This window comes from Cyprinodon tularosa, unplaced genomic scaffold, assembly GCF_016077235.1.
Source record: "Cyprinodon tularosa strain WSP-4 unplaced genomic scaffold, ASM1607723v1 ctg921, whole genome shotgun sequence".
In the NCBI taxonomy this organism is placed as follows: domain Eukaryota; kingdom Metazoa; phylum Chordata; class Actinopteri; order Cyprinodontiformes; family Cyprinodontidae; genus Cyprinodon; species Cyprinodon tularosa.
In genome coordinates, this window is record NW_024039698.1 from 127,661 (window position 1) to 139,884 (window position 12,224).

General features: G+C 42.1%; 1 protein-coding gene across 1 annotated transcript; it reads right to left on the bottom strand.

The window, feature by feature from the left end:
• Positions 1–277: 277 nt before the first annotated feature.
• LOC119776289 (E3 ubiquitin-protein ligase MSL2-like) lies at positions 278–11,815 on the bottom strand. Its single transcript, XM_038274605.1, has 3 exons — positions 10,670–11,815; positions 5,220–6,562; positions 278–1,455 (listed from the first exon to the last, which is right to left on the bottom strand). Exons 1-3 carry the CDS (start codon positions 10,809–10,811, stop codon positions 1,156–1,158), a joined length of 1,785 nt encoding a protein of 594 aa, XP_038130533.1. The 5' UTR covers positions 10,812–11,815; the 3' UTR covers positions 278–1,155.
• Between the last annotated feature and the right edge of the window lie 409 nt (positions 11,816–12,224).

Here is a 12,224-nt window from a genome sequence, read left to right on the forward strand (position 1 = left end):
GATTTTCATTTCTTTTTTATGGAAATATGTTACAGTTATATTACAGTTATTTAAATGCCCAGAGGGAGAAACAAACAAGAACAGTTCGGAGACAGCAAAAACGAACACTAAGGAAGGCAACTGCAACTTAACCAAGAAAGAAACGGGGAAAGTGGTCGGGTAAAACGAGACGCCCGCTGTGGGATTGGCGTTAAGAGGGAGAATAAATACTGCAGATCTCGTTAATGCGAGAAAAACAGAAGGACGAACAGAGGAGAAGCATTCTCAGAGGTCGTTCTCCTCTTCTCTACTATTTCTGTGGTACTTTAGCAGCATCTGGACCCAAACTTGTGGCAAACATCTGCAATCAACCAGAGGTTTTTAAACGCATAAAAGAGCAGATGAGCAACGCGGTGGGTGAGTTTCTTCAGCTGTGTGACCAGTGTGAGAAAGTGCTTCATGTTCACAAACACACAAATGACGACATTTAAAAAACAGCAAACCAGGGATTTTTTTTTGTTTTTCCTCCATACTTAAAATTCACAATTTTACTACTTAAATACATGTTTCTGTAAGTATACAACATATCAGAGTAATATTTAGTGGCTTAAGTGGCTCACATAGTATAAACATTCAACAGGCATATTAAACCTTGGCTGGTGGTGTTAAAATTCACATCCTGGCTCTACAGCTAAGCAGGTAAGAAACTATTATTGTAGTTGAGCTTTGAATGCTTTATGATTGGAGGTTCCCATCTGCCCTTTAGCACTGTAAAACATCCTGGTTGAATGCAGATCTGCTTCTGATTGGTAGAAAAAATGCTGAATTGATGCATCTGGGTGTAAATATTTTGATTTTCCCACCAGTCTGATGATGTCGACTGTCTCCAAACCAGGTGCCCTCACACTCACACACCTCCTGACTCACCTACACATCTTCATGCTCTACACAAAACCCGACGTAGAGAAGAAAACAGAAAGGAAACTAATCTGGCTGAAATGAAATCTCTGCTCATAAAGTAACTCTAGGTCTCTCTCCTTTCTTCTTCTCCTCTCGGGATGAAAGACCACATGCTGGGCGCGGTCAGACCGCCCGGTACTGTAGCTGCCTTTTTCTGGCTCCGCTGCTGCAGGTCGACCTGGGAATGTAGGAAGGTGGGGGAGGGGGGAGGAGACCTCAACAGTCAAACCGCATTTCCAGTGAATCCTCGAAGGCCCGGTTGTCGTGGCCGGCCCCCGACAGGAAGGCGGCGGAGACGGGCGCGCCGGTCGCCGTGGTGACGTTGAGGAGGGTGCCGCCCGGGGAGCCGCCGGCTGGGCTTCGGAGGGCCGCGGCGGCGATACTGGTGAGGTTGATGCCCAGCGTGAGCCGGGTTTGCTCCAGGGCCTTCTCCGGCACAGCGAAGGCCTCCAGCTTCTTCTCCCCGTTGGCCATGTAGGAGTTCTGGCAGCCGCGGCAGATGCAATCCAGACACGCCTGGAAGCAGAGAGAACCCGCTGATAGATCCATGGCAGCTACGTAAAGAATGGCACAGGCGGCGGATTTTTGTGTCTTTGTGCGTCGCTCAAATCATTCCCCATTAAAACTGGATGTACCTACTGTGTAAACGTTTGGTGATGATATATTGGACATTGTAACATCAAGCCAATTTATCTCATGTTGCTTTTGTGTCTCAAACTAAACATCTAAACCTGCAGAGAAAAACCGCTCAGGTCTATAAATGTAGCTGACCCCTGACCCTAAGCTGGTGATGGGTCAATGAGGCATCTTGAAGCGTTTGGACACATTGCTGAATACTGACACCTGCTGGACCATTAAAGACACTACAGGCATTGGACAGACTAAACTGAATTAATTTGATGACCTAGTACGATAATATTATTTAAGTTATTCTAGGTTATATTCTATTATTTCAGATTTATATTTAAATTGAAAATATCTTGATATTTTTAGATGCAGCCAATAAATAATGTAAACATGTGAAATGTGAATGAGGGTGCTTGTGGACTAGGATTATAAGTTATATTTTTAAAACAATAAGTACAGCAAAAACAGTAAATAAACTAAGAGTCAATTTGAAATTAACTTTAATTCAGATAATTTCAATAAAAACGCAACGGCTGATACGTTCCTATTCCTTTAAGGCTCCAAAATCCTTGAAAATTTTAACCATAAACTGCACATGCATCATTTGACAGATATATTTTTAAAAAACTGTTCAATGTGTCATTCAATTAGAAACAACTCCTGTATCTGTCACATGACTTTCTTGAAACGACACACGCACCGATACAGTGTTTTGCTTTCTTGGAAGAAAGCAAAACACTGTCTTGAACGCATCACCGACACATCGGTGTTACTGGACCCATCATTACTCTAAAGGCCAATTTATGCTTCTGACACATAGCCTCTTCAACCATCAAATCTGTCTCTGTGGGCGCGCAGACCTCAAGCGGAACTGCGCGAACAAAAATGCCAAAATGCCTTTCCAGCTGTCTGTGTGGTCGTCCTTCTCGGTTCGGTGCCGGGGCGCGCCATTTTTAAAAACAGAGGAACAACTACTATGGACAACTACGATGAAAGGTTAATAAAGGAGGTTCGGAAGTACAACCACTTGTATGATGCCTCAGACAAATTACATAAAGATGCCAAGGTCTCTGCCAAAGCGAAGTTCTTGTGACCATCCGCCGAAGTTCACGCAAGTTCTCGAATAGTCTCCCCCTAGCGCTTTGGTGGGTAACTGCTCTGCCTCCTTAGAAATTCCAGACCGACGGTTCAGAAGTGTACCAGCAAAACTGGTTCACGACCAGACCCAATATGATATGTACCGTTGCAGAAGTCTAATCTGCCCTTAGGTCATCCTGATTATGTTTTCCTTGTAGTCTTCAAACCACCTCTGACCAGCTGCTGAGTCCCTCCTAAAGAAGTGAAACTCCACAGCATGATACTGCTGCTGCTATGCTCGACAAAGGATTGATGTGTTCAGGATGTCCAAAGTGTAGAAGATGGTTTTAGAAAGTCACCCTGCTTTAAACCTCTCTAATCTATCTGCACCATGATGATTAATATTATGAATAAAGCATCAAGGACAAATAGATCTATAGTGAAATTAAATAACAGACGTTGCCTGTAGTGCACTTTATTTAAGCCCTGATGAGACCAAACATGACTCTGTGTCTGATCCGACAGAAAATCGTGTCGTAAAAGCTTCTGATGTTTAGTACTCACTGAGAGTAAATAGGGATAAACAAAGCAACGAATCCCAACACGTTATTCAGCAAGGGGGCTAACGTAGCTCCAACGGAGAAAGACCCGATTCTATTTTTATCAGACTACGGAGAAATTCAGGAGCATTTTCATGGGTCTAACAGGAAAAGAGACACATTCACAAAGTAAAACACATCTGATTTGAGGGATAATGCTAAATCTTTCAATCGCAAAGGAAGGTTTCCCGGGTTTGGAATCGCAAGCATAAACAATCAGTTAAAACATTTTAATAAGCAGAATATTTTACTTATAGGAGTTCAGAAAATTGATAAAGTCAAATAATTATCCTTTTTGAGCATTAAAAAAGTTCAGTGCAGGACATGCAACATGTTTATCACTCTCCCCTCTTAAAGAAAAAAAAACTTTAGTAAACTTAGATCTTTGAGAATCACCTGGTCATGAAGCAGGGCTTTGCTTTGTAGCTGCGTAGGCTTATTTTTGTTGTATCTTTGTTTAGTTATTTTAATGTTAAATTTCCTAATCCAACCCAATTGAATGTGGGACATTATTTTAATTTCTGGGAAAGAAGTGAAAGAAAATCTGCACAGATCGGTGCACAGAGTCTCTCTACACACACTGCAGTCAGCGTGACATGAAGAAAAAATCATAAAGGTTCAAATACAGTTTGATTTTTGATATTAAATTAAAAAAAATATCCTGGTTTGTGATGGTCTATAATATGAAATACCAAAACATTCTGATGTTTGTAGCTGCCCCCAATTTTGAAAAAGTTGCTTTTTGTCCTTTTTATTTTCTCTCATGCTCGTTTATGTCTTCTTTAACCAAATCGCATTGGATAAATTGAAGAAACAAACGACAGAATGTACTTTAAAGGGGTTATAGAATGATTCTACAGAGTATTTGGTGCTGGCCCTTAAGGTCTCTGAATAGGTTGTGTAACATTGGTTGGGCTGAAATGGCATATTTGCTGTTCTATGAGCCCTAATGAAAGCCTGGTTTTCTTCCTTTTATGGTATGATCATGAATATTTAGATGAGCTGTGCTCTGATTGGTTGGTTCACAACGAGCAAAGCTGCTGAGCAAAGACTCATCATAGCAACAAGCACTCACTCACTGATACATCAAATTGTTGATATGGTAGGGTGACCAGACGTCCTCTTTTTCCCGTACATGTCCTACTTTTCATGCTTTTAACAGTTCAAATGTCCGGGGGGAGTTTCCAAGTCGTCCGGGATTTTGGTAGACTACAGTGCAGCAGAACCGAGCCGTGAGCTCCGGGGCAGGGAGCCAGCGGGGAACGGGGCGACTGAACCCAATCCCATGATGGCAGGTGGGGGGAAGCAAGGTTCGCCGTTGTCCAGGCTACCGTCACTGGGTCGGGTTCACACCAGCCCCGGAGCTGATGGCTTGTTTCAATTGCCCGGTCCGGTCCAGTCAGCAACCCAGCATGGCTCATTTTCAATAGAGAAACTTTCTGCTTTGTAATTCTTGTAGAAGTGGCTAAACAGCTAAACTGCCGTCTTACACCTACCTCTATTCATGTTCTTGGCCCAGTGAACCAGTGGGCTGGTCTGTATGTCTTTTGGGGCGTGACAAAAGTACAGGCCAGAACCAAATAAGGCAACATCCCTGAGTTTACGTCAACTTGGGGCTTCGTTTGGTTTCGCCCGTGTTATGGTGGAAGTTTAGAATTGCAGAGATAGGAGATGTCAATGGGGTTTGAACTTCTCTGGACGTCCATTTCACCCACTGAACTATAGTCATTCATCTATGACAATGGAAACTCGGTTTTATATTCTATGACCCCTTCAAAAGTCTTTTTGTTGAGTAGTTCCATATAAACTGCCTTATTACCAAGTTCTGGTGCTGAAATTTTTCATTCCTGTCAACATGCAATTCTTTCTTAAAAATTCCAGATGTTAAAAACTTTATTTATAAAGTACAAGTATAAAAGTAGGATGAGAAATACAATTCTGCAGGGTAATAAACCTGAGTTTCAGTTTTTCTCTCACCTTGCGGTTAGAGTAGCAGGGACAACGCTGCCCCCTGCAGGTCAACACTGAGGGATTCTGCGTCGCTCGGCCACATTTACAGCCCTTCTTCTCTACAGGCTTCTTGTACAGCGGCTTTGAGGGGCTCGGTGGATGAGAGAGGGGGTGCACGTGGGGGTGTGGGGGCACTCTGTCACGGGGTTGTGCGCGAGGTTTTGGGGCCCCTTGCCGGACCTTTGTGTAAGGTTTCTTGTTGGCCCCGTGGTGCTCCATAGTCTTTTTAAGAGCCTTGTTGGGGAGCAACACGCTCTTGCCCACCTTCGGGGGGCCGCCGTTGGGGACAGGTAAGAGGTGGGGGTGTGGCGTGGCAGCAGAGAACTTCGGCTCGTGTTTGGTGGTGGCACCAGCGTTAACGGGATGGTTGAGGCCGCCGAATGTGGGCCCTCGTAAAAGGCTGGTAATGTTAAGGGGCTGCACCTTCTCGCTGTCGCTTTCTGAGCGGGAGCGTTTACGAGGGCAGCGTGGGGGAACATGGGGGGGCACTACAGGGGGCTGAGGGGGGGGCAGCAGGTGGGGATGGAGCAGCCGGGGGCTGTTCTCCAGGATGAGGCAGGACGGGTCGAGGCGATGCGGCCCGTTCAGGCTGGGCTGAGGTACTAATGGGTGGAAGTCTGGGTGAGGCTCAGCTGTGGCGGCAGGATCCGCGTCCGTCTCCAGAGTCCTGAGCACATCCTCTACACTTAACATCAGTTGCCCCCCGCTGTGTTTCAGGTCCTCCCCTAGAGGGCTGATGTCACAAAGCCCCGCCTCCCCGCTGGCCGTCATGCTCACACACACCGGTATGTCCTCTGAGAAGCTCTCTTGCTTTGCCACATCCCCGCCCGTTTCTGCGGTGATGGGCTGCAGCGAGTCTGAACCGATCAGTCCGTTACAGTCATGAAGTCCGTTCACCGTCGCCGGGCTCCGCTCCTCGTCTTTAACCTCTGTGGAGGGCGGAGCCTCATCAGGCTGAGCCACCTCTGAGGTGGAAGCGGTCTGCGACGGCGAGGCCGAATCTGAAACATCCTCCGACTCCAGCTCGCTCTCCGCCAACGTTAAGCCTTCCTCCAGGATGGCCTGGAGGTCCGGGGAGTCGCTGGCAGCGCTGGCGAGGTGTGGAGCGAGCGGCGACTGGGTGATGTAGAGGCAGAGCTTCCTGTAACAGTGGACGAGCAAAGAGAGCTGCCGGTTTTCCTCGAAGCGGGTGTAGTCCTTACACCAACTGCAGGACGGCTTCAGCTGCATCCTCTGACCCTTACAGCCACGGCAGACGTAATGCTGACATGACGAGTTGGTGGGAGCGATGGGGTCCTGCAGCAGGTTACCTGAGAAGAAGCCAGGGAGCAAGCCTCTTGGTTAAATTTGCCCTTTGATGAAATAAACATTCAAAGATGCTCAGAATTTAGGATATATTGTATGTGATACAACTTAAGTCCAACACTCAAGACTTTAAGAAGGTACAATTAAAACTCACTGGATTTTCTGACAAGAACAACTAAGTAAGAGGAAAATTACATTTTTTTGTTGACTACAAATCAGTAAAGTTTGGCCAGAATTTTTGTTTAGCTCCAACCATCAAATTAAACCCAGTGAAACTGATTCCTTCAATCTATGGGATGGAATCACTACAGTCTGTCCTACACCTGCAGGCCACGAAGAGACACAATTAACCAGAGAAGCAACCAAGAAGCTCATTGTTACTCTAGAGGAGCTGCAGGGATGCTTAGCTCAGGTGAAACAGTCATCAAGACAACTAGTAATGATCACCATGAATCTTTTCTTTATGGAAGAAAGCTTGAAAAGGTCTAGTAGGGAACAAAGAAATATGTGGAAAGAGGTGAAGACTGACCCACCTGCAAATACTGGTAAAAAAAAAAAAAAGCAGTTTTTAGAGCAGCTCTGCAATGAACCACATTAGATTAAGGCAGATTTATTTGTTAGAATGGCCTAGTTAAAGTCCAGACCTATATCCTATGGAACATCTTTAAGGTAAAGCCAATTGTCTTCATACTTTAGCGAATCTCACTAAGCTTTAACTCTTTTTATAAATTTCAATTCAAGGTATAGTGGAGGATCTTCTTTTTCCAGGTGGATCATCTAAATAAGTGGTCCTCCTAATTGTCAATCATTCTGGTGATGTTTACGTAAAGGCCGTCCTAAGTGCTCGTCCCCAGTTAGTTAGTTAGTTAATCTTTTTTCTGTGCATGCAGATTTTCAGGTGTATATATGTGGTGAGCTACGGTTTCACTCGCTGAAGCTCACCTTTCTCACCGCAGTTCTTAGAAATTCACAAGTCACAAGAAAAAAAGTGTCTACCAAGTGTATGCAAAGAAAAGAAAGGCCTCAGAAGAGGCAGATATATCCCTAAATGCTCTGCGCTGAGAGTTCTCCTCACAAAGCATTATGGGTATACTATAAAGTCCACTATATAGTCTCCGCTGTATATAGTGATTAAGGGATTTAGGGGTTAGGATGGATGTTCGGACACAGTGAGCTTGTATGAGCTATGAGAACAGCAACTTTTAAACAGAGCGTGCACAAGGAGAACTGGGCTGGTGCACGCTCTCACACGCATTTAATAGGCGTTCCCTCTCTGGAGGCAGTACAGGGTTGTGCATGTACATTTTTTTAAGCCCACAATTCCTTTAATACAGGGCAAAACCTCAGCCTCTGGTTGTGAAAAGCTGGTAGATCTGCATCCAAAGAGGCCTGCAGCTGTGACTTCAAATTAACATGGTTCAGTTGATACACAGAAACTGAATAAACCAGACTTGTCAGATCTCTTTCTTTGAAAGTTGTTTTTAGAAATCATGCCACTTTCTTCTAATTTCATAATTCTCCAATTCCGTATGTCAATGCTGTACATAAAACCCGAATCAAATAGGATTGAATTTAAAGTAACAATGTGACAAAAAAAAGAGAGGAAAAAAAAAGGAATTGGAGGAATTCTTTGGAAGATGCTTTTTAAATGACATGTGACAGGAAATATGAAAACTCCTACTGATGAGATGATGACTTGTTTAACCTCCCACTCTTTATTGGTCTGCATTTATAAACCTGAGAGATGCTTGGCAGGCTGCCGGACTGAGCGACAGCTGCTCTTTGAGAGGAGCTTCCTTAGCAACGCTGGCTTTTAGAGCCTGCAGCTGCAGATGGGAGAAAGGAAGAAGGTCCATTCATAAGAAACAACCAAGCATAGACTCTGTGAATCCCGCCTCTTAACGGCACGTCTATATTTAACATACAGCATAGTCTGCTTTAACACGCATGCATTATTTACAAAGCAGAGATGGAGGCTATCTGTTAGTGCTGTGGAGCTGGTCTTCTATAGTGCAGTGGAAACAAGTCTATCTTGCCTTATTTATGTTTTCTTTCAGGTTTTCTTGTGATTAATGAAAGCGGTCAGATATTGCATGTCTCCTTTATAAAATACCTGTATAAAAATATGAATACACCAAAGAGTATTTGTACTAAAACGCTGTATCTGGATCCAATATTTAGCATGGTGTGAATACCAAAGACAAATGGTGTTAATTTAAATTTCTGATGTATTTGCACATGAAAGAAAAAATAAAACACCTCAGACAACCTTAAAGCATTGTTAAATTGTGTTACATTTTGGTTGTTTATTTTTGCATTATTCGCACATCTATCTAATACTAGCATCCATGATTCTGTTGAAAGCTCACACCATGTTTAGATTAAAATAGGTCAGCTCTTTATGATAATAAAAAGATTTTGTCTTTAGTTATCTCATTTTTCTCCATGGTTTAAAAAATGGTAGACGATCAAATATGATAATTTACAAACGTATATATTTTACTACTATACTTAACTAATATTATTAATTAATAATCAGACTATTGTGGCGATCCTAGAAGTAGAATTTGAATAAGATAAAAGTGACTTCTGAGTCATATACTTGTCCTGCACACCATGTCTGCCTCTACACACTGATACAAAGATTAGCACTAATTTCAAATATCCATCAATAGCTGAGTAAACAGACATAATTTCCCCCTTTATTAGGATTAAAATATGCAAGTTAAATATGTATGTCACATTAATTATAAAGCATAAGTACGGAAGAGGATTAGGGCCACTGAAAAAATACAAATGTTAACTTATTTTTTAAATTTTATTTCAGTATAATACCAGAAAAAAAAGTCAGAATTCTGACTGAATTCTGACAGCTAACAAACATGTTAGCATCAAGCCATAGCCATGTCTGTTCTAAAGACTAAACTAGCTCTCTTATTTTAATCACCTTCTGCCCTTCCATTAATTAAATAGCATCTTTGTGTTAAAAACCATCAAATAAAAAGTCGCCTAATACTGTAATTTTCCACCAATATATTACTGGCCTAAAAACTCACATATTTGTCAGTGAAGCTGAGTGCTCCAACATTTCATCCTTCATGGTGCCCATCTACATTAAAATCCACAATTCTGAGATTAAAGTCAGAATTCTGACTTTTTTCTCATATTATACTGAAATAAAATTTAAAAATGTACTTTTTCTTATATTTTCAGTGACCCTTATCCTCTACTATACATAAGAACATCTGGTACCAGCATAGAAATAAAAGGAAAGCAGTTAATAATAACATTTATACTCATTATTAGTTTGCTCAGTTTGGATTTTGGTAACATGTGAGTAAATAAGCATAAATTGAATTTAATGAGTTACACAAACAAAATTATGTAAGATTTTAGACAAAAAGCATGACTTAATCAATAAACTCATATTAAATTAGAATATATATTGTAATGTTAGTTATCTATTAATAATAGGTAGAGAAATTCGTATCCTATCAAATGTTCTTAGATATTTAGATTTAATATTTAAATGGTACCACTTTAAATACAAGATATGAAGTAAAAACTGTCCCTGTCTTACAGAACATGCAACGTAAACATGAACAGAATCTGACAGAGCCTCACACAGACGGGGGTGTGTCATGATGCTTTCAAGTCACTTCGGAATTTATAGCTTTAAAAACTTGAACGCTAGACAAAGGGGGAGGGGAGGGATATTACTTTTCTTTTGTTGTTGTTTACTTGTGTAAAGAAAACAACTTCGATCATAAGGATGGAAAATAAATATTTAAATGTGTATCTATTTAAGGGAAATAATTATACAAGGTCTTACATGCGTAAGTATATGCGAAGTTACGTAACATGACAAATATAAAAATATCAAATACAATATATTATTCATCAGCTTAAAGTTTATGTGTTGTAGAATCCATCTTCATAGCATTTGGTTGGAAGAAAATGTAATTTTTCTACAGAAATATCTACTTTTCCCCACTGTACTTGAATGCAGCATCATTTTAAAGGCTGTCGCCGATACTGAGGAGATCCTCGTTCCCCATAAAGAGCAGCGCTGTTCCGCGTGAATAAAGCGGGCCTGTTGATGACTAACTTACCACAGACCAGGCAGGACAGGGACTGGCGGAAGAAGGGCAGCACCTTACAGAGCTCCGCCAGCTCCCGGGGATCTCTGGGGTCGCACTGCAGCACCGAGCGGCTCGCAGAGACGTAGAGAGCGGTGGCATTCACTGGGTTCATCTCAGCTGGCAGGCTCGCTCCGTTAAAGCGGAACAGTACGTTAAAACACCAGATAATTTACCCGTTCAACTCCCGCTTTCTGGGAGGTACAAATATTTGTCAGGGGAGTCTGGTGGCTTAGGAGAGAGCATAGATGGAGGCAGGACCCTCGGTCACTTCCCTGTCGGTAAATCCCACACATATGAGAGCCTGAGAGCAGGGAAATCCAAGTTAAACATCCCATCCATCCAGCCCAGAAATAGGAGCAAGAGCTTCGGACATAATTTTACTTTTCCCCCCGGTTTAGTTGGATCCAGTGATGGGTGAAATATTAAATATGAAGCCCACAGGTGGAGCCCTTTTCCTCCAGCTTTAAACGCTGCTTTCAGCCGGTTGCCTCGCAGAAGCTCTGAAATTCACATGACAAACTGCTCCTGTTTGCGATGTTCTCCTTCACATAGATCCATCATCCACATGCAGGTTCCTCCCGGCTTGTCCCACAGCTTGTAGCGCATGATGCATCGATTAAAACCTCCAGTTGGGATGCAGCCCCGGTAGTTATTTATGGTTCTGTTATTGTTCGCAGAGATTCATGGCGGCTCGAAAACAAAACAGGCCGCCCCGGGCTTTAAATGGTCCTTTTGAGGGGAGAAACGCCGGCAACGTCCGCGCAGCAAGAGGGTAGATATCCGGGATAAAAATAAGACTGGTAGAAATAATTAAAAAAAGCTCCAATGGGTTGGTCGCGTCAAAGGAAAAGAAGCTAACGGAAGCACCGGGCTCTCCTGATAAGGCAAGCCGCTCGAGCTGCACCAGGAAGCCGGCTACTGGAGCAGGCCGCGTCTCCGTTCCCGGGATTAAAAAGAGTCGTTTAGTCTAACTGAAAACGTAACAAATAAACGAAACATTCAACTCCTCTCGCGATTTTTACCAGACCGTGGGAGCGTCAGAAAACACAATATTAAATTATTTTTCTCCTAAGTGTTCGTTGCTATCATTAGCCGCTTCTCCACATGAAAACAAGGGGGCGCTATAGTGTACATCTCGCGAGAATACACGCGAGGTGGTAAATGTAGATTCAAAAAACTTTTGTTATAGATTTTATCTAGAAAGAAGTAGTAAGTAGGCATGTTTTGTATTCAACACTTGTAAATAAAGTTGAAATATATATATATATATATATATATATATATATATATATATATATATATATATATATATATATATATATATATATATATATATATATATATATATAACTTATTAAGGCTGCACTTTAAAAAATGAAATAGTCTAGAGAGCTGTAATTAATGAAATTTATTTTTGTTTAAACTTGTGTCAACAAAATGACAAACTAAAATCTAAGTCTAAGTCTTAAACCCCATTCTTTGAGAAAACAACCTTACATATTTGAGAATAAGTAATTAAGCTATT

Coding starts and splice junctions, on each gene's coding strand:
- LOC119776289 (XM_038274605.1), bottom strand. CDS start 10,811: ATGAACCCAGTGAATGCCACCGCTCTCTACGTCTCTGCGAGCCGCTCG. Junction 6,563..10,669: donor CCTGTCCTGCCTGGTCTGTG/GTAAGTTAGTCA, acceptor GCTTCTTCTCAG/GTAACCTGCTGCAGGACCCC. Junction 1,456..5,219: donor CCTGCTACTCTAACCGCAAG/GTGAGAGAAAAA, acceptor CTCTGCTTCCAG/GCGTGTCTGGATTGCATCTG.